The following is a 24185-nucleotide window of genomic DNA, read 5'->3' as shown; positions in this document are numbered from 1 at the left end:
TACCCCATATGTGGGGGGAACCACTGTTTGGGCGCATGGGAGGGCTCGGAAGGGAAGGAGCGCCATTTGGAATGCAGACTTAGATGGAATGGTCTGCAGGCGTCACATTGCATTTGCAGAGCCCCTAATGTACCTAAACAGTAGAAACCCCCCACAAATGACACCATTTTGGAAAGTAGACCCATAAGGAACTCATCTAGATGTGTTGTGAGAGCTTTGAACCCCCAAGTGTTTCACTACAGTTTATAACGCAGAGCCATGCAAATAAAAAATATTTTTTTTTCCACAAAAATTATTTTTTAGCCCCCAGTTTTGTATTTTCCCAAGGGTAACAGGAGAAATTGGACCATATATATTATTGTCCAATTTGTCCTGAGCACGCTGATACCTGATATGTGGGGGGGAACCACCGTTTGAGCGCATGGCAGAGCTCGGAAGGGAAGGAGCATCATTTGCAATGCAGACTTAGATGGATTGGTCTGCAGGCGTCACATTGCATTTGCAGAGCCCTGTTATGATCTGGTGACCTTGGAGCCGCATGAAAACTTTCTCTGGAGTCGGTGGAACCTGTACTGACCGCAAATCCTGAACTGACACCGCAACTAGAAGTAGCTGTGGGGTGTGCCTAACAAACCCTAGACACCTCGACACAGCCGGAGGACTAAATACCCCTATAGATGGAAATAGGAATGCTATCTTGCCTCAGAGCAGACCCCCAAAGGATAGGCAGCCCCCCACGAATGATGACTGTGAGTAGGAGAAGAATAGACACACGCAGGTAGAAAACAGGATTTAGCAAAAGAGGCCACTCTAGCTAAATAGGAAAGGATAGGACAGATTACTAGGCAGTCAGTATTAAAACCCTTCCAAAAATATCCACAACAGATAATGCAAAAAGTTCCACAATCTAACTAAAGACATGGAATGTATATCTGCCACTCCAGAGAATCCAACAAGACTGAGAAAATACTGACACAATCTAAGCTGGACAAGAAAACACAAAGAATAGCATTGAATTGTGAAGCACACAGCATGTGTGCCACAGGAAAAAAAAACCAGACACTTATCTTTGCTGATTTGGCAGAAAGGCAGGAGGAACCAGGCAGAGGTTCAACACCTCCCAACAACAATTGACAGCTGGCAAGGACTAATGAATCCTGCACACCTAAATACCCCAGTGAGAACTGCAATCAGCAGACACACCTGACCAGGACTGCAACCCAGGGACAACTGCATTACCACCTACTACCACCGGAGGGAACCCAAAAGCAGAATTCACAACAGAGCCCCTAATGTACCTAAACAGTAGAAACCCCCCACAAGTGACCCAATATTGGAAACTAGACCCCCCAAGGAACTTATCTAGATGTGTTGTGAGAACTTTGAACCCCCAAGTGTTTCACTACAGTTTATAACGCAGAGCTGTGAAAATAATAAAAAAAAAAATTTCCCCCCAAAATTATTTTTTAGCCCCCAGTTTTGTATGTTCCCAAGGGTAACAGGAGAAATTGGACCCCAAAAGTTGTTGACCAATTTGTCTTGAGTACGCTGATACCCCATATGTGGGGGGGAACCACCGTTTGGGCACATGGGAGGGCTCGGAAGGGAAGGAGCGCCATTTGGAATGCAGACTTAGATGGAATGGTCTGCAGGCGTCACATTGCGTTTGTAGAGCCCCTAATGTACCTAAACAGTAGAAACCCCCCACAAATGACACCATTTTGGAAAGTAGACCCCCTAAGGAACTCATCTAGATGTGTTGTGAGAGCTTTGAACCCCCAAGTGTTTCACTACAGTTTATAACGCAGAGCCATGCAAATAAAAAATATTTTTTTTTCCACAAAAATTATTATTTAGCCCCCAGTTTTGTATTTTCCCAAGGGTAACAGGAGAAATTGGACCCCAAAAGTTGTTCTCCAATGTGTTCCGAGTACCCTGATACCCCATATGTTGGGGTAAACCCCTGTTTGGGCGCACGGGATAGCTTGGAAGGGAAGGAGCACTGTTTTACTTTTTCAACGCAGAATTGGCTGGAATTGAGATCGGATGCCATGTCGCGTTTGGAGAGCCCCTGATGTGCCTAAACAGTGGAAACCCCCCAATTATAACTGAAACCCTAATCCAAACACACCCCTAACCCTAATCCCAACGGTAACCCTAATCACACCTCTAACCCAGACACACCCCTAACCCTAATCCCAACCCTATTCCCAACCGTAAATGTAATCCAAACCCTAACCCTAACTTTAGCCCCAACCCTGAAGGGGGGTTTGATTTACTTTCATAGCGGGGTTTTTAGCGGATTTTTATGATTGGCAGCCGTCACACACTGAAAGACGCTTTTTATTGCAAAAAATATTTTTTGCATTACCACATTTTGAGAGCTATAATTTTTCCATATTTGAGTCCACAGAGTCATGTGAGGTCTTGTTTTTTGCGGGACGAGTTGATGTTTTTATTGGTAACATGATCGGGCATGGGAGATTTTTTGATTGCTTTTTATTCCGATTTTTTTGAGGCAGAATGACCAAAAACCAGCTATTCATGAAATTCTTTTGGGGGAGGCGTTTATACCGTTCCGCGTTTGGTAAAATTGATAAAGCAGTTTCATTCTTTGGGTCAGTACGATTACAGCGATACCTCATTTATATCATTTTTTTATGTTTTGGCGCTTTTATATGATAAAAGCTATTTTATAGAAAAAATAATTATTTTGGCATCGCTTTAATCTGAGGACTATAACTTTTTTATTTTTTCGCTGATGATGGTGTATGGCAGCTCGTTTTTTGCGGGACACGATGACGTTTTCAGCGGTACCATGGTCATTTATATCCGTCTTTTTGATCGTGTGTTATTGCACTTTTTGTTTGGCAGTATGAGAATAAAGCGTTGTTTTTTGCCTCGTTTTTCTTTTTTTTTTTTTAACGGTGTTCACTGAAGGGGTTAACTAGTGACACAGTTTTATAGGTGGGGTCGTTACGGACGCGGCGATACTAAACATGTGTACTTTTATTGTTTGATTTTTTTTTTATTTAGATAAAGAAATGTATTTATGGGAATAATTTTTTTTTTTAATTTATTTATTTAGGAATTTTTTTTTTTTTTTTTTTTACACATGTGGAAATTTTTTTTTTACTTTTTTACTTTGTCCCAGGGGGGGACATCACAGATCGCTGATCTGACAGTTTTCACAGCACTCTGTCAGATCACCGATCTGAGTTCCAGTGCTGCAGGCTTGCCAGAGCCTCGTCTGCACCCAGAAGTAAACCCTGCAGGACCCGGATGCAGCCCCGCGGCCATTTTGGATCCGGGGCCTGCAGGGATAGGAGGTAAGAGACCCTTGCAGCAACGTGATCACATCGCGTTGCTCCGGGTGTCTCAGGGAAGCCCGCAGGGAGCCCCCTCCCTGCGCGATGCTTCCCTGTACCGCCATCACACCGTGATCATGTTTGATCGCGGTGTGCCGGGGGTTAATGTGCCGGGGGTGGTCTGTGACCGCTCCTGGCACATAGTGCCGGATGTCAGCTGCGATAGGCAGCTGACACCCGGCCGCGATCACGGGGGGAGCGCGGCCGATTGCGCTGGACGTACTATTCCATCCTTGGTAAGTAGGGCCCACCCCACATGGACGGAATAGTACGTCCAATGGCAGAAAGGGGTTAAAGGTACATGCGCCCATGCGTGTCAGTGAGGTACGAGCCCATGGCACAAGAATAGGCCAAAGGGCCAGGAATAAATCACCCAGTTAAGTCGTCCAGTGAGTGGCGTCAGTCATCAGACATCAGGAGGTCAGCAGGTGGAGAAAATAGTCCCAGGACCTAAGAAGTGTGGGGAGAGCCCCACGCGTATCGCTTCTGAAAGCAGGGCCTCCAGGGCACACTAGCACATGCCTAAGTTCACCATTGACCATCTGCATGGTCTAGAGGAGGCATGGGAGAAGGTCTTGTGGTCAGATGAGACCAAAACAGAACTTTGGTAATAACTCCACTCACAGTGTTTGGAGGAAGAAGAAGGTGAAGTACAACACCAAGAACACTGTCCCAACAGTAAAGCATGGTGTTGGAAACATCATACTTTCATAGTGCTTTTCTGCAAAGGGGACAGGACGACTGCAATGTCCTGTCCAGTTGAATTGAGGATGGATGAGGTTATGTATTGCAAGATTTTTGCCAACAACCTCCTTCTCTCAGTAAGAACACTGAAGATGGGTCGTGGCTGGGTCTTCCAGTATGACAATGACCTGAAACACACAGCCAGGGCAACAAAAGAATGGCTCCGTAAGAAGCATTTCAAGGTCCTGGAGTGGCCTATCCAGTCACCAGACTTGAACCCGATAAAAAATCTTTGGAGGGAGTTGAAACTCAATGTTGTCCAGCGAAAGGCCTGAAACTTGAAAGATCTGGAGAGGATCTGTATGGAGGAGTGTGCTAAAATCCCTGCTGCAGTCAGTGTGTGCAAACTTGGTCAAGAACTACAGGAAACGTCTGACCTCTCTAATTGCAAACAAAGATTTCTGTACCAAATATTAAGTTCTGTTTTTTATTGTATAAAAAACATATTTCATGCAAAAAAATGCAAATGTGTTATGTAAAAGAAATACAATGTGAGTTTCTGGATTTTTTAAAGATTCTGTCTCTATGATGTATTTACTGCACCCCCCTTATCTCCTGTGATGTATATACTCCAGCCCCAGTGTATCTCCTATGTGATGTATGTACAACAGTCTCAGTGTCTACTATGTAATGTATACCGCAGTCTCAGTGTCTCCTATATGACGTATACACAGCAATCTCTGTGTCTCCTATGTGTTGCATATACAGCAGTCTCAGTGACTTTGATTTGATGTATATTCCGCAATCTCTGTGTTTTCTATGTGATGTATATGGCTGTCTTGTTGTCTCTTACATGAAGTATATGGTGATGTGTATACAGTAGTCTCAGATTCTCTTATATGAATGTAAGAAGAACCCAGCTAGGCATGCTTCCTCTGTGACGGGTCCAGAACCGTTGGGGCTGTCACCTATGTTGCAGGGGGGAAAACTTAAGGCCCCAGACCGTTCCCGGCAGTTGAGAAAAGAGGGGCGTGGCTAAGCTGAGGAAACTGCAGCGTGCGAGTAATCTGACAGTTTCGGCGGGTACGTGCAGCGTGCAAGAGGTCAGTGTAAGTTCTCCTAACACGGAGTATCATGAGAGAGGGCCTAAGACTTGAAGGCCAGAGGGCGATAAATGGAGCCAGTCATCAGAGCCTTGTACCGATATCGCTGACACCACTGACACCGCTGACTGTAAGACAAAGGACCCGAGTATGAGACATAGCGTCACGCCCACGCAGACCGGAGAGTTGTACTACCCATTGTGAACTTTATCCTGTTAAGCTTCTAAACAGACCCCACATAGGAGAAACCACTGTGCAGGACTGAGAAATTGCCTTGTGTATTCCTTCTCCTTCCAGACACAAAGCTGGCATCAGGACCACAAGGAAACATCACGTGTTCCAAGTTACAGTCATTTGTATTCAGAAAATTTCCCTCTACTTGTCCCTGCATGGAGTATCCACTGTTATGACCCCAATGGCAGAGGGTCTCAGGAATAATTGCTAAGTCTGCAAACACAGAAAACCAGCTCATAGGGCAGTGGTAACTGGGCTGACCATATATCTAATCCTAGCACCACAAATACCAGCAGCCGGGGAACGTTGCTACGTTGATCCTAGACGTCTCGCGCCAGCCGGAGAACTAACTAACCCTAGAAGGGAAAAGAAAGACCTTTCTTGCCTCCAGAGAAAATACCCCAAAAGTTGGATAGAAGCCCCCAACAAATAATAACGGTGAGGTAAGAGGAAAAGACAAACATAAGAATGAGCTAGGTATTTAGCAAAGAGAGGCCCACTAGCTAATAGCAGAATATAGAAAGATAACTTATATGGTCAGCAAAAAACCCTATCAAAAATATCCACACTGGAAATTCAAGAACCCCCGAACCGTCTAACGGCCCGGGGGGAGAACACCAGCCCCCTAGAGCTTCCAGCAAGGTCAGGAATCACATTTAGTACAAGCTGGACAAAAATGAGAGCAAGCAAATAACCCAAAAAACAAAGAAGCAGGACTTAGCTTAATTTTGCATGAACCAGGACCAGCAGATAGGAGCAAACAGAATGTGTCTGATTACAACGATGCCAGGCACTGGACTAAGGTTCCAGGAGGTTTATATAGCAACACCCCTGAACTAACGACCCAGCTGGGTGCAAACTGAGGGAAGAAAATCCCAGAGTCATATCACTAGTAACCACAAGAGGGAGCCAAAAAGTCTAATTCACAACAGTACCCCCCCTTAAGGAGGGGTCACCGAACCCTCACCAAGACCACCAGGGCGATCAGGATGAGCAGCGTGAAAGGCACGAACTAAATCGGCCGCATGCACATCAGAGGCAACCACCCAGGAATTATCCTCCTGACCATAGCCCTTCCACTTGACCAAATACTGAAGCCTCCGTCTGGAGAGACGAGAATCCAAGATCTTCTCCACTACGTACTCCAACTCGCCCTCAACCAACACCGGAGAAGGAGGCTCAGCAGAAGGAACCACAGGCACAACGTAGCGTCGTAACAAAGACCTTTGAAACACGTTGTGAATGGCAAACGAAACCGGAAGATCCAAGCGAAAGGACACTGGATTAAGGATTTCCAATATCTTGTAAGGACCGATGAAGCGAGGCTTAAATTTAGGAGAGGAGACCTTCATAGGAACAAATCGAGAAGACAGCCACACCAAATCCCCAACACGAAGTCGGGGACCCACACCGCGGCGGCGGTTGGCAAAACGCTGAGCCTTCTCCTGTGACAATTTTAAGTTGTCCACCACATGATTCCAGATCAGCTGCAACCTATCCACCACAGAATCCACCCCAGGGCAGTCAGAAGGCTCCACATGTCCCGAGGAAAAACGAGGATGGAAACCAGAGTTGCAGAAAAATGGCGAAACCAAAGTAGCGGAACTAGCCCGATTATTAAGGGCAAACTCAGCCAACGGCAAGAAGGTCAACCAATCATCCTGATCTGCCGAAACAAAACACCTCAAGTAAGCCTCCAGAGTCTGATTAGTTCGCTCAGTTTGTCCATTAGTCTGAGGATGAAAGGCAGACGAGAACGACAAATCAATGCCCATCCTAGCACAAAAGGATCGCCAGAACCTGGAAACAAACTGGGATCCTCTGTCAGACACAATACTCTCAGGAATGCCGTGTAAACGAACCACATTCTGAAGGAACACAGGAACCAGATCGGAAGAGGAAGGCAGCACCAAATGAACCATTTTTGAAAAGCGATCACATACCACCCAGATGACAGACATACCCTGAGACACCGGGAGATCAGAAATGAAATCCATGGAAATGTGTGTCCAAGGCCTCTTCGGGACAGGCAAGGGCAAGAGCAACCCGCTGGCACGAGAACAGCAAGGCTTAGCTCGAGCACAAGTCCCACAGGACTGCACAAATGACCGTACATCCCGTGACAAGGAAGGCCACCAAAATGACCTAGCCACCAGATCTCTGGTGCCAAAAATTCCCGGATGACCTGCCAACACCGAGGAATGAACCTCGGAAATGACTCTGCTGGTCCACTTATCAGGAACAAACAGTCTGTCAGGTGGACAAGAGTCAGGTCTACCAGCCTGAAATCTCTGCAACACACGTCGCAAATCAGGAGAAATGGCTGACAAGATAACTCCCTCTTTAAGAATACCAACAGGTTCTGTGACTCCAGGAGAGTCAGGCACAAAGCTCCTTGAAAGAGCATCAGCTTTCACATTCTTTGAACCTGGTAAATACGAGACCACAAAGTCAAAACGGGAGAAAAACAATGACCAGCGGGCCTGTCTAGGATTCAGGCGTTTAGCAGACTAGTCGAGATACATCAAATTTTTGTGATCAGTCAAGACCACCACACGATGCTTAGCACCCTCGAGCCAATGACGCCACTCCTCAAATGCCCACTTCATGGCCAGTAACTCCCGATTGCCAACATCATAATTCCGCTCAGCAGGCGAAAACTTCCTAGAGAAGAAAGCACATAGTCTCATTACCGAGCAACCAGGGCCTCTCTGTGACAAAACGGCCCCTGCCCCAATCTCAGAAGCATCCACCTCGACCTGAAAGGGAAGTGAGACATCAGGCTGGCACAAAACAGGCGCCGAAGTAAACCGGCGCTTCAACTCCTGGAACGCCTCCACGGCTGCAGGAGCCCAGTTAGCAACATCAGAACCTTTCTTGGTCATATCCGTCAAAGGTTTAACAACGCTAGAAAAATTAGCGATAAAACGACGGTAGAAGTTAGCAAAACCCAAGAACTTCTGAAGACTCTTAACTGACGTGGGTTGAGTCCACTCATGAATAGCTCGGACCTTGACTGGGTCCATCTCCACAGCAGAAGGGGAAAAAATAAACCCCAAAAAGGGAACCTTCTGTACTCCAAAGAGACACTTTGAGCCTTTAACAAACAAGGCATTCTCACGCAAAACCTGAAACACCATCCTGACCTGCTCCACATGTGAGTCCCAATCTTCAGAGAAAACCAGAATATCATCGAGATAAACAATCATAAATTTATCCAGATACTTCCGGAAAATATCATGCATAAAGGACTGAAACACTGAGGGAGCATTAGAGAGCCCAAAAGGCATCACCAAGTACTCAAAATGACCTTCGGGCGTATTAAATGCAGTTTTCCATTCATCTCCTTGCTTAATGCGCACAAGGTTGTACGCACCACGAAGATCTATCTTGGTGAACCACTTGGCACCTTTAATCCGGGCAAACAAGTCCGACAACAGAGGCAAAGGATACTGAAATTTAACAGTGATTTTATTCAGAAGCCGATAGTCAATACAAGGTCTCAAAGATCCGTCCTTCTTGGCCACAAAAAAGAATCCCGCACCAAGAGGGGAAGAGGATGGACGGATATGCCCCTTCTCCAGAGACTCCTTGATATACGAATGCATTGCGGCATGCTCAGGTACAGACAGATTAAATAATCTTCCCTTAGGAAATTTACTACCTGGGATCAAATCTATGGCGCAGTCACAGTCCCTATGAGGAGGCAGAGCACTGGATCTGGACTCGCTGAATACATCCTGATAATCAGACAAATACTCAGGAACTTCCGAAGGAGTAGAGGAAGCAATAGACACCGGCGGGGAATCAGCATGAATTCCCTGACAGCCCCAACTTGACACAGACATTGCCTTCCAATCCAAGACTGGATTGTGGGTCTGTAACCATGGCAGACCCAAAACGACCAAATCATGCATTTTATGCAGAACAAGAAAACGAATCACCTCCCGATGTTCAGGAGTCATGCACATGGTCACCTGCGTCCAAAACTGCGGTTTATTTTCCGCCAATGGCGTAGCATCAATACCTCTAAGAGGAATAGGATTTACTAACGGTTCAAGAACAAAACCACAGCGCTTGGCAAATGACAGATCCATAAGACTCAGGGCAGCACCTGAATCCACAAACGCCATAACAGGGTAAGAAGACAAAGAGCAAATCAAAGTCACAGACAAAATAAATTTAGGTTGCAAATTACCAATGGCGACAGGACTAACAACCCTTGTTAGGCGTTTAGAGCATGCTGATATAACATGTGTAGAATCACCACAGTAAAAACACAACCCATTCTGACGTCTATGATTTTTCCATTAATTTCTAGTCTGAATTCCACCACATTGCATCAAATCAGGTGTTTGTTCAGACAACACCACCAGAGGATTAGCGGTTTTGCGCTCCCGCAAACGCCGGTCAATTTGAATAGCAAGCGCCATAGAATCATTCAGACTTGTAGGAATGGGGAAACCCACCATCACATTCTTAATGGCTTCAGAAAGGCCATTTCTGAAATTTGCGGCCAGAGCACACTCATTCCACTGAGTAAGCACGGACCATTTCCGAAATTTTTGGCAATACACTTCAGCTTCATCCTGACCCTGAGAAATAGCCAGCAAGGCTTTTTCTGCCTGAATTTCAAGATTGGGTTCCTCGTAAAGCAATCCGAGCGCCAGAAAAAACGCATCAATATTTGCCAATGCCGGATCTCCTGGCGCTAGCGAGAAAGCCCAATCCTGAGGGTCGCCCCGCAAAAAAGAAATAACAATTTTAACTTGCTGAGCTGAATCTCCAGATGAACGGGGTCTCAGAGAAAGAAACAATTTACAATTATTCTTGAAATTCCTAAACCTAAATCGGTCTCCTGAAAACAATTCCGGAATAGGTATTTTAGGTTCAGACATAGGACTACTGGTAACAAAATCTTGTATGCCCTGCACACGAGTTGCCAGCTGGTCTACACTTGTAATCAAGGTCTGGACATTCATGTCTGCAGCAAGCACAAGCCACTCAAAGGTAAAGGGGAGGAAGAGAGGAAAGAAAAAAAAAAAACTCAGAATTTCCTTTCTTATTATCCCACTTCTGCAATGCATTAAACATTCAATGTTGGCCTGGCATACTGTTATGACCCCAATGGCAGAGGGTCTCAGGAATAATTGCTAAGTCTGCAAACACAGAAAACCAGCTCATATGGCATTGTTAACTGGGCTGACCATATATCTAATCCTAGCACCACAAATACCAGCAGCCGGGGAACGTTGCTACGTTGATCCTAGACGTCTCGCGCCAGCCGGAGAACTAACTAACCCTAGAAGGGAAAAGAAAGACCTTTCTTGCCTCCAGAGAAAATACCCCAAAAGTTGGATAGAAGCCCCCAACAAATAATAACGGTGAGGTAAGAGGAAAAGACAAACATAAGAATGAGCTAGGTATTTAGCAAAGAGAGGCCCACTAGCTAATAGCAGAATATAGAAAGATAACTTATATGCTCAGCAAAAAACCCTATCAAAAATATCCACACTGGAAATTCAAGAACCCCCGAACCGTCTAACGGCCCGGGGGGAGAACACCAGCCCCCTAGAGCTTCCAGCAAGGTCAGGAATCACATTTAGTACAAGCTGGACAAAAATGAGAGCAAGCAAATAACCCAAAAAACAAAGAAGCAGGACTTAGCTTAATTTTGCATGAACCAGGACCAGCAGATAGGAGCAAACAGAATGTGTCTGATTACAACGATGCCAGGCACTGGACTAAGGTTCCAGGAGGTTTATATAGCAACACCCCTGAACTAACGACCCAGCTGGGTGCAAACTGAGGGAAGAAAATCCCAGAGTCATATCACTAGTAACCACAAGAGGGAGCCAAAAAGTCTAATTCACAACAATCCACTGTAGAATTAAATCCCCTGTTAACTATTGCTCTGACTACGTTCCGTTACTGCATCCTACGTGCCTGCTGTCTCCTTACATGATGTATACAGCTCTCCCTGTTTCTTATATATGATGTGTATACAGCAGTCTCGGTGTCTCCTTTCTGATGTGTATACAGCAGTCTCAGTGTCTCCTATGTTATGTATACTGCAGATCTCCCACTGCTTGATATCTATAAATGTAACATGAGCAGTGATGACTTTCCTCCTCTGAGGAGACCTGCAGTGTAATGTACACCTGTGTTCGGTTCGACTTACTGCAAGTTTTTTACAAAATCTATCATCGCAGAGTTAGACGCAAATCTGGAAACACAGTTAAGAGTAGCAACATCATCCATATGAAAGGAGATGGACATATTGCTCTGCTTCCCCTTGAAGACATCACCGCTGTATATAACGTGACGTGCAATCTGAATAATGTCCTGTGTCTTGTGTACATCCTATGTCATGTGAAGTGTAAGATGTTTGCCTATGTAATGTGCTAATGTAAAGGATTATAATGCATAGTGATGTGATGCATGAATGACATAGGTTAGGACTTAGGACATAAGGAATTGTTTGAATAGAATGTAGGAGAATGGGTTTCCCCAGCAACAGACACAGGGGGAGGACTTAGTGCTAGGACTAGGAACCTGCTTCCTGAAGTTAGTCAGAGTAGAGTTAGAGTCTAAAGTGACAAGTGTGCAGAGCTGCTGTTGGGTGAACTACTGCAAAGGAGACGATGGGACGATGAGGGAGCATGACTAGAAACTGACAGAAGAGGCAGAGTGGCCTTTTACCTTAAAGGGGTCCTTGGATAGGACGACGTGTCAGGAGAAGGTACAGATCTAAATAGGACTGAGACTGTGGGGCTAGTGAGGGTCCCGAGTGGTAGATCCAGAGCGTCCATAGCGGGCGGGTATAGAGGAACTCACTGAACTGTACTGTGTTGACAGGCTAGGCTGTGATGAAGTAGGGCGAAACAGTGTACTATACCGGCCCTATACAGTGGGAGGATGATGTCAGTGAAAAGTCTTCTTGCTGTGAATGAAAAGTGCTTAAGACTGTGTACTCACTATCCTTTGTATATAACCCTCATCAAGTTCAGTAAAGTTCTTATGTTTGAACAGAAGTCTCTTTTGCTAATCTGTGGAGCTCATGGTCCTGCCCAGCCAACACCATCAGCTACACAGGCCTACAGCCTGCACAGGCACAAGGCCCTCACAACACTAACACCCAGCCAGGACCCACAATTGTCTGTAGGATGCCAAAGCAAGTGGGAACAGAATCTCACCCACGACTACCTCGCTTGGGCATCTTACACATAACGCCCTATCATTACAACCTCAACAAAGAGAAGAAGTTCTTGCCATCACACAAGGGGTGAGTTAATTAAATGTTTGACCAAATATAACAGGGTAATTTTTAAGTTAATAATGTTGTACTGCCCCCGAAGGATGGCATAAAAATCCAAATGGCCCTTGTCAGAAAAAAGGTTCCCTACCCCTGCAGTGCATCAATATTTTCAATTGGCATATCTATAGGCAATGGCATTCATTAAGTATTGAATAATTACTACTCAAGCATGTTGGATAAAATTAAAACAGAAGTGGGGAATCTTTTTTCGGTCATTTGGATATTAATGACCCCCTTTGGGGGAGGGCGGGGCATATGAATTATGTGCTACATTTGCCCATAAAGTACATCCTGATGGTGTAACTGGTGTCAGGATGTAACCTTTCTTTGCACATGCCTCAGCGTTCAGTAGTCTGCTCATAGAACAATAAAAAAACTAAAGGACTGGCGGCCATCAAAACACAGCTGTACTGAGGTCCCCAGGAATCTGTGTGGAGGCCAGATAAAAGGTCATGAGATTCCCCACTCATGCTGAACTGTAAAACATTTTAGTCAGTATTAAATTAACTGATGCTATTCTCATGCTAACACTTACGGAATAACTTTAATTTCCTCCTTTCCATGCAATATATAATCAATGACTTTATAAAACGATATTTCCTGCAAAAAAAGCAAAACAAATGAATAAATGTTGTCAAAAAATGAAAGACACTTTTTAATATCTTTTAAATCCTCCAATAACAATTGTACAATGATAAACTAATAACTGCTGACTATAACATTAAGGATTTACTCCAAATTAAAATGAATGCTTTATAACATTTAGTACATAATGTCCAGTGCTTACTGTCTAATATCTTTGTGTTCAATTATAAATGGACCCAGGATAACAGGAATTTTGCTATATCATTTTATATTCTACATAGGTTATTTGGCATTTCATCTAATGATCTATGAACAGTGGTAAATTGAATACACTTTTGAGAAATACAGGTGCTTCTCACAAAATTAGAATATCATCAAAAGGTTAATTTATTTCAGTTCTTCAATACAAAAAGTGAAACTCATATGTTATTTAGAGTCATTTCAAACAGAGTGATCTATTTCAAACGTTTATTTATGTTTATGTTGATGATTATGGCCAACCAATGAAAACCCAAAAGTCATTATCTCAATAAATTAAAATAATAAACAAAAAACACCTGCAAAGGCTTCCTAAGCATTTAAAAAGGTCTCTTAAGATACCGTTAAACTAAGCGACTTACCAACGATCACGACCAGCGATCGTGATCGTTGGTAAGTCATTGTGTGGTCGCTGGGGAGCTGTCACACAGACAGCTCTCTCCAGCGACCAACGATCAGGGGAAAGACTTCGGCATCGTTGAAACTGTCTTCAACGATGCCGAAGTCCCCTGCAGCACCCGGGTAACCAGGGTAAACATCGGGTTACTAAGTGCAGGGCCGCGCTTAGTAACCCGATATTTACCCTGGTTACCATTGTAAAAGTAAAAAAAAAACACTACATACTCACCTTATGATGTCTGTCACGTCCCCCGGCGTTCACGCGCTGCTGCAGAGAGCTTTCCCTGCACTGAATGTGTCAGCGGCGCCGGCAGTAACAGCGGTGACGTCACCGCTGTGCTCTGCTTTACGGCTGCGCTCACACAGTCAGTGCAGGGAAAGCTCTCTGCAGCAGCGCGTGGATGCCGGGGGACGTGACAGACATCAGAAGGTGAGTATGTAGTGGTTTTTTTTACTTTTACAATGGTAACCAGGGTAAATATCGGGTTACTACGCGCGGACTTGCGCTTAGTAACCCGATGTTTACCCTGGTTACAAGTGAACACATCGCTGGATCGGTGTCACACACGCCGATCCAGCGATGACAGCGGGTGAGCAGTGACGAAATAAAGGTCTGGACTTCTAGCTTCGACCAACGATATCACAGCAGGATCCAGATCGCTGCTGCGTGTCAAACACAATGAGATCGCTATCCAGGACGCTGCAACGTCACTGTAATGTCACGGATCGTTGTCGTTCTCGTTGAGTGTGACGGTACCTTAAGTCTGTTTCAGTAGGCTTCACAATCATGAGGAAGACTGCTGACTTGACAGATGTCCAGAAGGCAGTCATTGACACACTCCACAAGTAGGGTGAGTCACAAAAGGTCATTACTAAAGAAGCTGGCTGTTCACAGAGTGCTGTATCCAAGCATATTTATGAAAAGTTGAGTGGAAGGAAAAAGTGTGGTGGAAAAAGGTGCACAAGCAACAGGGATAACCACAGCCTTGAAAGGATTGTTAAGATAGGGCCATTCAAAAATTTGGGAGCGATTCAAAAGGAGCGGAATGGTGCTGGAGTCATTGCTTCTAGAGCCACCACACACAGAAGTATCCAGGACATGGGCTGCAAGTGTCGCATTCCTTGTGTCAAGCCACTCATGACCAATAAAAAAAGCCAAAAGTGTCTTACCTGGGCCAAGGAGAAAAATAAGTGGACTGTTGCTCAGTGGTCCAGGGTGTTGTTTTCAGATGAAAGTAAATTTTGCATTTTATTTGGAATTCAAGGTCCCAGAAGGTGCTTGAGGTCTAATGTGAAGTTTCCACAATCAATGATGCTTTGGGGAGCCATGTCATCTGCTGGTGTTGGTCCACTGTGTTTTATCAAGACCAAGCTCAGTGAAGCTGTCTGCCAGGAAATTTTAGAGCACTTCATGCTTCCCTCTGCTGACAAGCTTTTTCTCCAGCAGGACTTGGCACCTGTCCACACTGCCAAAAGTACCAATACCTGGTTTAAAAACAACAGTATCACTGTGCTTGATTGGCCAGCAAATTTGCCTGACCTTAACCCCATAGAGAATCTATGGGGTATAGTCAAGAGGAAGATGAGAGACACCAGACCCAACAATGTGGACGAGCTGAAGCCTGCTATCAAAGCAACCTGGGCTTCCATAACACCTCAGCAGTGCCACAGGCTGATCGCCTCCATGCCTCACCGTGTTGATGAAGTAAGTGATGCACAAAGAGCCCCGACCAAGTATTGAGTACATTTACTGAACACACATTTTGGTAGGCCAACATTTCGGATTTTAAAATAAATTTTCAAGCTGGTGTTATCAAGTATTCTAATTTACTGAGATAATGACTTTTGGGTTTTCATTGGCTGTAAGCCATAATCATTAACATTAACATAAATAAACACTTGAAATAGATCACTCTGTTTGTAATGACTTCATAATATACGAGTTTCACTTTTTGTATTGAAGAACTAAAATAAATGAACTTTTTGATGATATTCTAATTTTGTAAGAAGCACCTGTATATACTGATTCTCTGCCAAAAATATTGGCTCTTAATATGTATGATCATCTTCTTCCATAAATTTTGCGATCATATTTATAATTTGGGAAAAAATAGAAGAAAAAAGAGGAACGCACTTACCCCTGTTCAAGAATAATTCACTTTATTTGGACATACTTAAAAACAGATTGCAGGGAGGGATGACAGCAGCTCTGGACAACGGCCGTTTCGTGCGTAGAAGCACTTCAACGGGTCCTCTTGAGGAACTACCGTGCTACAGACCTAAATCACTGGACATATGATATGCAGGGATGGCAAGCCAGTTACTGGTGAAGTGTGTGTGAGAGAATGTCACTCAGTTCCCAGTGAGCATGGTGCACATCCTGATGGTCAGGTGCAGCGGCAGACTCTGTACAGTGAGTGGTAAGCATTGGCAGAGTCCTCTCGTTACTGTGATTCCCCTCATGTTAGTGGAAGTGCGGGCTGGCAGTGAACTCCATCCGGAAATGCCACTGTGCAGTACCGAGGTTAGTTTGGGGTGTGGTAAGGGTGACGTCACCAGTCCTCAGTGACGGGTGCGTGATAGGACCAAAAACTTACAGAAGGACTGCATCCTTATAAATGCGGTGGTTTTTGGTTTGCTATTGCTGCACATCATATGCCCAGTGATTTAGGTCTGTAGCACGGTAGTTCCTTGTTTTACTGCTATTAATTACTATCTCACTTTCCAAAGTGATCATTTTAATATTTCATATTTATAAGGTATTGAATTACAGGACAGCAATGAAAATTAGGTAAAAACTTAAATCTGGTAATGATGATTACTCTGCCATCTGGTGTCCTTGGTCCAGAATAAGGGGGCACTTCTCCCATTAGAACTGGCCATTGATCAAAAAATTCCTGCAAAAAAGCACAATTTCAGTAAGATTGTTCAGCATTTTAACAAAAATGTCAGGATTTTAACATTTTTATATGCTTGACATTACGATCAGAAAATGAACCAGAAATATGGATCATATGTTGTCATAAAGTGGCGCATATGTGTAAGAAGGTAGAGGTTCGGCCCACACTCCCTCTTAAAGAAATGTGAAATGATGTAATATATTATATGGTGTTTGTAATGTTTTACATTGTCAGTGATAGAGTTGTGTTCTGATTAGCACTAGGTAGTCTACAGGGAGAGACAGAGTTAATAACTGGGACTAGCCCAGAGTGAAGCAGTAAAGTGAGTAGAATATGTAATAGGGATGAGCCTGCAATAATTGAAGACCTCAGATCTGGCTGAGTAACAGAATCGCATTTGGTGGATGCGTTTGTGGCTAAAGGTAGGTTACCAAGGCACGAAGTGAGCCCTATGAAGAAAATGACAACGAGAAGTGATCCTGAGTGAGAGAGAAAAGGAAGAAGTATCGGGGCCTGTGGCAGGAAGCCTAGCGGGACGGTACAGAGTTGTCTGTCAGTTGGGTAATGGAATGGAGAAGGAAGGATAAGAGAGAAGAAGAAGAAATGCCCCATGAGCTGGTCCTGAGGTGTCCTTAATTTGGACAAGGAGGCTTACTGAATAGAGCGTGCTGGGCTATTTTGAGGCAGAAAAGTTAGACAAAGTAGAGGGCGAAAGTGACTCGGAAAGAGAGGAAGAAGTGTGTGATAATGATCCATGTCATAACAGAAACGTCCATGAAGATGAATACCAACTAACTGCTGTACGTAGTTCCTCAAAATATATTGGTCAGTAAAAATACATTTATTTATGAACTATGGCCTCCATCATTGAATTCTAACACCTGGTCCTGGCCGGCCGAATACAACGGCACCATGCGGGCTGCAAGAGCGTGTCACCGCTATAGCAAAAGTCCACATACCCAGCCAGAAGGCAGGCCCAACCAGTAGATAATTGATCAGCAAGATCTCCAGGGGTGCAGTTGATCGGATGCATTGAGTCAGCATCCTCTGCTCTGGTGTCTTTGCCAGCTCACATGCTCTGTATTGCTGGCAGACTTCTCTGACAATCTGATCCAGCTGAGGACTGTACACAAATTATTGAATCCACTTGTAAGCTTTCTCTGAACTGAAATGGGCACTTTTCTCATGGCTCTTCTTAGCCACACTCCAAGCTAGGCTACTAGGAATCACGACTTGATACTTTTTTCTCTCTCTGATGGCAAATACACTGTCTGGTACATTACGCCATCTTTATCATGGAATATTTTCCACTGATGCAGAATCTTTGCACCATCTGAGGACAATTTGGCCCAAGCCATCACTGAAGACCATTCCCCTTCTAGTAGCTATGCATTGATCATCCAGAGCACAAGGTCATCATCCTTGGTCTTGGCCAATTTGGCCGGTGTCCTGCTGAGCAAAATCATCTGGCCTGCTGTTACTCCATTAGGGTACTGTCACACAGTGGCACTTTTGTCGCTACGACGGTACGATCCGTGACGTTCCAGCGATATCCATACGATATCGCTGTGTCTGACACGCAGCAGCGATCAGGGACCCTGCTGAGAATCGTACGTCGTAGCAGATCGTTTGGAACTTTCTTTCGTCGCTGGATCTCCCGCTGTCATCGTTGGATCGGTGTGTGTGACACCGATCCAACGATGCGTTCACTTGTAACCAGGGTAAACATCGGGTTACTAAGCGCAGGGCCGCACTTAGTAACCCGATGTTTACCCTGGTTACCATCGTAAAAGTAAAAAAACAAACCGTACATACTCACATTCCAGTGTCCGTCAGGTCCCTTGCCGTCTGCTTCCCGCTCTGACTGACTGCCGGCCGGAATGTAAGAGCAGAGCACAGCGGTGACGTCACCGCTGTAATCTGCTTTCACTTTACGGCGGCACTCAGTCAGAGCGGGAAGCAGACGGCAAGGGACCTGACGGACACCGGAATGTGAGTATGTACTGTTTTTTTTTTTTTACTTTTACGATGGTAACCAGGGTAAACATCGGGTTACTAAGCGCGGCCCTGCGCTTAGTAACCTGATGTTTACCCTGGTTACCCGGGGCCTTCGGCATCGTTGGTCGCTGGAGAGCGGTCTGTGTGACAGCTCTCCAGCGACCACACAACGACTTTCCAATGATCACGGCCAGGTCGTATCGCTGGTCGTGATCATTGGAAAGTTGCAGATTGTGACAGTACCCTTAGTCTTGGCTATGGAGGCCATGGCTTTCACTTGACCTAAGTCAGGTATCTCCGTGTCTTCTTCTTCTTCATCCACCTCTCTAGAGGAAATGGAAAGCGTGACTGGAGACAAAGCAACAGCATTAGTATTGTCTTTGCCAGAACAGTGCTTGATAGAGTAATTAAACGTGGCCATTTGGGTGACCCACCTCTGTTCCAGGGTCCCTAGATTCGCACTTTGCAGATGAGCCAATGGATTATTTTTAGTCTGAACCAAGACTTGTGTTCCAGCGAGGTATTCGTCAAATTTCTCTGTTATGGCCCATGTGGAGACATGGGGGGATCAGTGTGTTCTCTCGTCCACTGGCCCGAGACTGCATGGACCAAGGTTCATCCCACTGAACGCCTGCTCTCCTTTCATGTGTGGGCATAACACTACTCAGACAATGCAGGGTGAGGGTAAAAGGGTTTGATCACAATATTTGTTTCACCCACAGGCATAGTTCAGATCATATATCTTTTTTAGATTTGGATATCCGGGGGACAAAGGGTCAATTCATTTCTACCAAAACACACTGAAAACCCTTGAGTGGTAATACTATTTTGCATACAACCAGTAGTCACCCCAAACACACCATTAGATCTGTTCCCATGGGCGAATTTACCAGAATAAAAAGGAACTGTAGTGACAGTAGTGATTTGGAAGCGGAATTTAGTCACCTAACTAGGGTGCTCAGACATCAAAATTACCCTCAGTGGATATTAAACAGAGCACAAAACTTAGTAAGTCAGAAAAAATGGGAGGATCTTGTCACACTGGTTAATAAGGAGGTGGCACCCTGTTTTTGGTGGGCACCCACAAGGAAAAGGTAAAGACAAGCTTAGGAAGCTAACAGAACATTAAGGCACGTGGCCAGGTGACCGGATGTTCCCATCCTGGCTTCTATGAATGTCTCTCCATTGAGCTAGGTGACTGGATGGTCCCAATCCTGGCTTACGCAAACATATCCATGGAGCCAGGTGACCAGATTGTCCCAACCTGGCTTCTCCGAACGTTTCCATGGATTACGGGATGGTCAATGAAGGAGATCTGTATTCTTCCAGCTAGCGCCATGGTCCTTAATCTGGAATCCTGTAGAATGTCAAATCTGTATCCCTCTAGATATAGCCATGGTGTCCTGGCAGCTGGCCTGTAGAGTGTTCCTGACTGTGGTTTTGTAAAGAGTTTTTCTTTGCAGAAGGATAGAAAACCCCTTTTTATACCCACATGTGTGGTTCAGGTCATCATCCACAAATCAGAGGGGAGGGGGGGTGGGATGAGTTTAAATCTCATTGTTTCAGTATTTAATTAATCTTCATTGTTCGTACTTGTGTTTTACAAGTCCACAAGCTACATGGACTCAAACAATGGATAATCAACATATTAGCAAACATCTATTGTTCAATTACTCTATGTCCCTGTCACTCAATGATAGCAAACAATGAGCTGCAGCAAACAGCAAATCAAAAGTCACCATCCAAGCTCATACAAACAATAGTTTGTGTTTCTTAAAAAAACTAAGTAAAACATATAAATTCAATAGTCAACATTTAGACAATGGCCTATTTCTCCTGGCCTACTGAAAATATACATCGGGAAAATTAAGATGAAATGATGTGTCATCACAGCCCAGTTAGCCCCACAAACAACAGCTTAAACTGTAGTTATCTGGGTTTCGTTCAGAGTTTGTAAAAGACCGAATGCTGTATGCCGTTACTCATTCTTGGGCCCCCTGCTCCTGGGCCAGCATCACTCCCAATCCATGAAGACTTCCATTAGTATGTAGAATGAGTCCCAAATAATCTGAAACACCATCTTGAAGCTCTTAGGGAATGCTGGTATCTCTGAAACAGGGCTTCCCTAAGTCCTTAGAGATAGAAACGCTGTCTTGAAGCTCTTAGGGAATGCCGATCTCTCCAATGCAGGGCTTCCCTATGTCCTTAGAGATAAGGCCTCAAGAGGCCTAGCCCAAGATGCTGTGTACTTGGTTGTCCTAACCAAGTCGACTCATGTCAAGCCAAACAACGCATAGCAGAGTCACCAACAACAGATCCAGAGCCGCACTGCCTTATCCAGACTTTATCCAAGGAACCACAGATTCACTTAAACTCAGACTCTCCTTTGATTCCTTCCAACTGCCTACCAACCGCCAAAACCCTCGCGTTCCAACTCCAGACTCTCTCTCTGCTGCATTCTACTGGCCAGATCATATATTACATGTCACAAATCTCCAATAATACAGTAAACTGTGATAAACCCTTACACTAAACAACACACCCTATATACCACACAATGTGTGTGCATCTGTGAAAAACAGTGTGTATTGTGTAGCGTGAAGTGTATGTAGGTGCAAAATATTCATTGGATGATTGAATTATTTATGACAGAACAAAAATTATTGTTCTGAACAACATTTCACCCAGTGTAAATATGATGCTATAAATGAAGAAAAAATGAGGCCAATAAACAAGCTCCAAACAACATGAATTTAGTCAATTATCTCTTATTTAATGGTCTGAAATTGGCTTGTGTAAATGAACCCTTCTGATGTAAAACAATTTGAAAAGTCTCAAAATTTTTGACAGATGCAGATAATACAAATTTTTGGAACAATGTTTCCATCTTCTTGTCAGTTTTGGGCATCTCCAGTAAAATGGGTGGAGCTGGGGAGGAGCCAGGGTGTGATGGGGCATGGCTACAGCCATTCATCAAATTCATCAAAAGTGTCCTTTATTATTCCAGAAATGTTACTCCATTCCCTGACAGGAGTAGCACATTTGGCCCCTCGATAACAGTATCATACGAAATGTCAATGTTAATGAATTGGGGCCTAAAGATTTTTCTCACATGGTGCATGTTATTATTTGAAACCCCACTTTTAATTTTACCCAGGGCATCATTTTGTCTAAAACTGTTAATGCATAGCTCCTATCAACCATGCATGAACACTTGGCATAACTGCAAGATAAAGGTTTTACCATTCTATATGAATCCGCTTTATCATACATTCTCAATTGTTTATCTGTCTAAAATACCTTTGTCTTTGTCATGTCAAGAAGCCCCACAGAGTATCTATCACAGTTAAGGAAGGCGCGGACTGTATAAAGGGCTTTGTGAAATTGTCTTTCAATGTCAGTAAGTTCTTCAAAGACTTTGTTGCCTGACCACAACAATATCTAGAGAAAAAAATTAAGAATATTGTTCAAAATTATCCATAGTAATTTAAATGACAACACAATTATTGTCCCCATATTTTAAATCAAGATTACCATTTGTAGCCTAGAATTACATGTGAAGTATTTTAAGACAATGCTGCTTCGTATCTCATGTGGCTCACATCAATTGAGATGCTGCTCTGGTGCTCCTTCCATTTGACCAATATATTTGACCAATATTTGTCCAAGGGTATTGATTGGCTGCGAGGCTCATGTGGCATAACAATGTCCTAAGAGACTTGGCATCGACATTACTAGAACACCACAGGTGCTGGTGGGATCTGTTAATTTGATTTTACAAGGTGGAGTCGTTTATTTAAAAAGGGGTTGTTCAGGTAGTGGATAACACCTTTAAAGGAGTATTTCCACCTCCAAGATCTTATGCAAAGATGTAGTAGATGTAATAATAATAATATTAGCAAATACCTCCAATTAGAAATGTAGTATACGGTAATTCTTCTGATTCGCTATGTCTCTTACCCCATGTGCAGGGCATATCAGTAGCTTAAGAATTCATGGTAACCATGGATACCTATCTTTCTAAGTGGAGGTATTTGGAAATATTATTAATATTACACCTACTACATATTGGGAAAGGATCCTGGAGATGGGAATACCCCTTTAAGTCAACTCTCATTTGAAAAAACTATTCCAGCAATCAATTAACAGAGGTTAGGCTTCTAAAGACCCCCAATACACCTTAGATAGTTGTCAGCTGAACAATGGTTTGGCTGATCGCTTGACCCGCAGATGACTTGGCCATCTCTACCATACACAGGAGAGCTTGCTCCTCCAAGGGAAGATGTATGATGCCCATGTAACTTCAGAAAGCATATGAATAGCGACTGTTATTGAGAGACAACTTACCGTAGTTATATGTTTGGTTTCTTAGTACATAACTGTTGTAATACTTATTATGCCATATATTTACATACCTGGCCCTTTCTTGTTTCACAATTGTGAAGGTAAGATAGATGATACACCTTGAGAATCAAATTGGCAAAATTGAGGTACTTAAGGAACATCTGAAAGAAAAATATATGTCAAATTATTCTTCGGTAAATATTGTTATTTTGTATAAAATAGGATAGGTTTTGATTTATTTTACAGCATGCCTTAGTGTATTACTCTTAGGTTATGTGCATATGATGTACTGTGCTTTTTGTTCTGCAGGTAAAACTTGTTCGAAGCTGCTAGAAAGAAAGCACGTTTTGCTGTGTTTTCTTTTCCACATATTTGCTGCGTTTTTGCTATGTTTTTGTTGTCTCTTGTGCATGCTGATAAAGGTTAGTGCCCCCCAAGTATTCATGATGCAACTTCCTTAAGGTTTTTGCACCAAAAAGGCAGGAAAAACTAATACCTGCGGGTTATTTTGCTGCATTTTTGCATTTACCCATTGTTTCCTATGGGTGAAAAAAATTACGTTTTTGTCACCGCAATTCCAGAAGAAAGGCTGTATCAAAAAGTCACATCTATCCCACAATAGTAATAATAGAAACGTCGTCTTGCACCGCAAAAATAAGCAATCACACATAAAAAAATAAAATGTTACAGGTCTCCGAAAATGGTGACACAACCCCCTAATTCTTTTTTTTCACAAATTTCTGTTTTGCTTTCACCGCTAAAATAATAATAAAAAACTAGACAAGTTGGCTATCATCATCAAATCATACCGCATGGTCATTATTACCACAGAATGTACACTGCAAAAACAATGTCACAATTTCAGCGCACTTGGAATTTTTTTTTTCCATTTTCCAGGACACTATGTGGAAAAATAAATGGTGACATTCAAAAGTACAATTCATCCCACAAAAAACAAGCCCTTATATGTCAATGTGGATAGAAAAATAAAAGA

At 43.7% G+C, this 24185-nt stretch overlaps 1 protein-coding gene across 1 annotated transcript in view; it reads right to left on the bottom strand.

Annotated features, from left to right (window-relative positions):
• The window catches only part of PDE6A (phosphodiesterase 6A), a 130598-nt gene extending 108350 nt beyond the window's left edge, over window positions 1-22248 (bottom strand). The window contains exons 1-3 of the mRNA XM_077261143.1: window positions 22148-22248; window positions 16772-16846; window positions 13243-13307 (exon numbers count right to left, since the gene is read on the bottom strand). Of these exons, the coding sequence (XP_077117258.1) occupies window positions 13243-13307; window positions 16772-16846; window positions 22148-22162 (155 nt within the window). The 5' untranslated portion in view covers window positions 22163-22248. The remainder of the gene's footprint in view (window positions 1-13242; window positions 13308-16771; window positions 16847-22147) is intronic.
• Window positions 22249-24185: the final 1937 nt, after the last annotated feature.

The sequence above is a fragment of the Ranitomeya variabilis genome, chromosome 5 (assembly GCF_051348905.1).
Source record: "Ranitomeya variabilis isolate aRanVar5 chromosome 5, aRanVar5.hap1, whole genome shotgun sequence".
NCBI classification, from domain to species: Eukaryota; Metazoa; Chordata; class Amphibia; order Anura; family Dendrobatidae; genus Ranitomeya; species Ranitomeya variabilis.
This window is presented reverse-complemented; position numbering and strand designations above follow the sequence as displayed.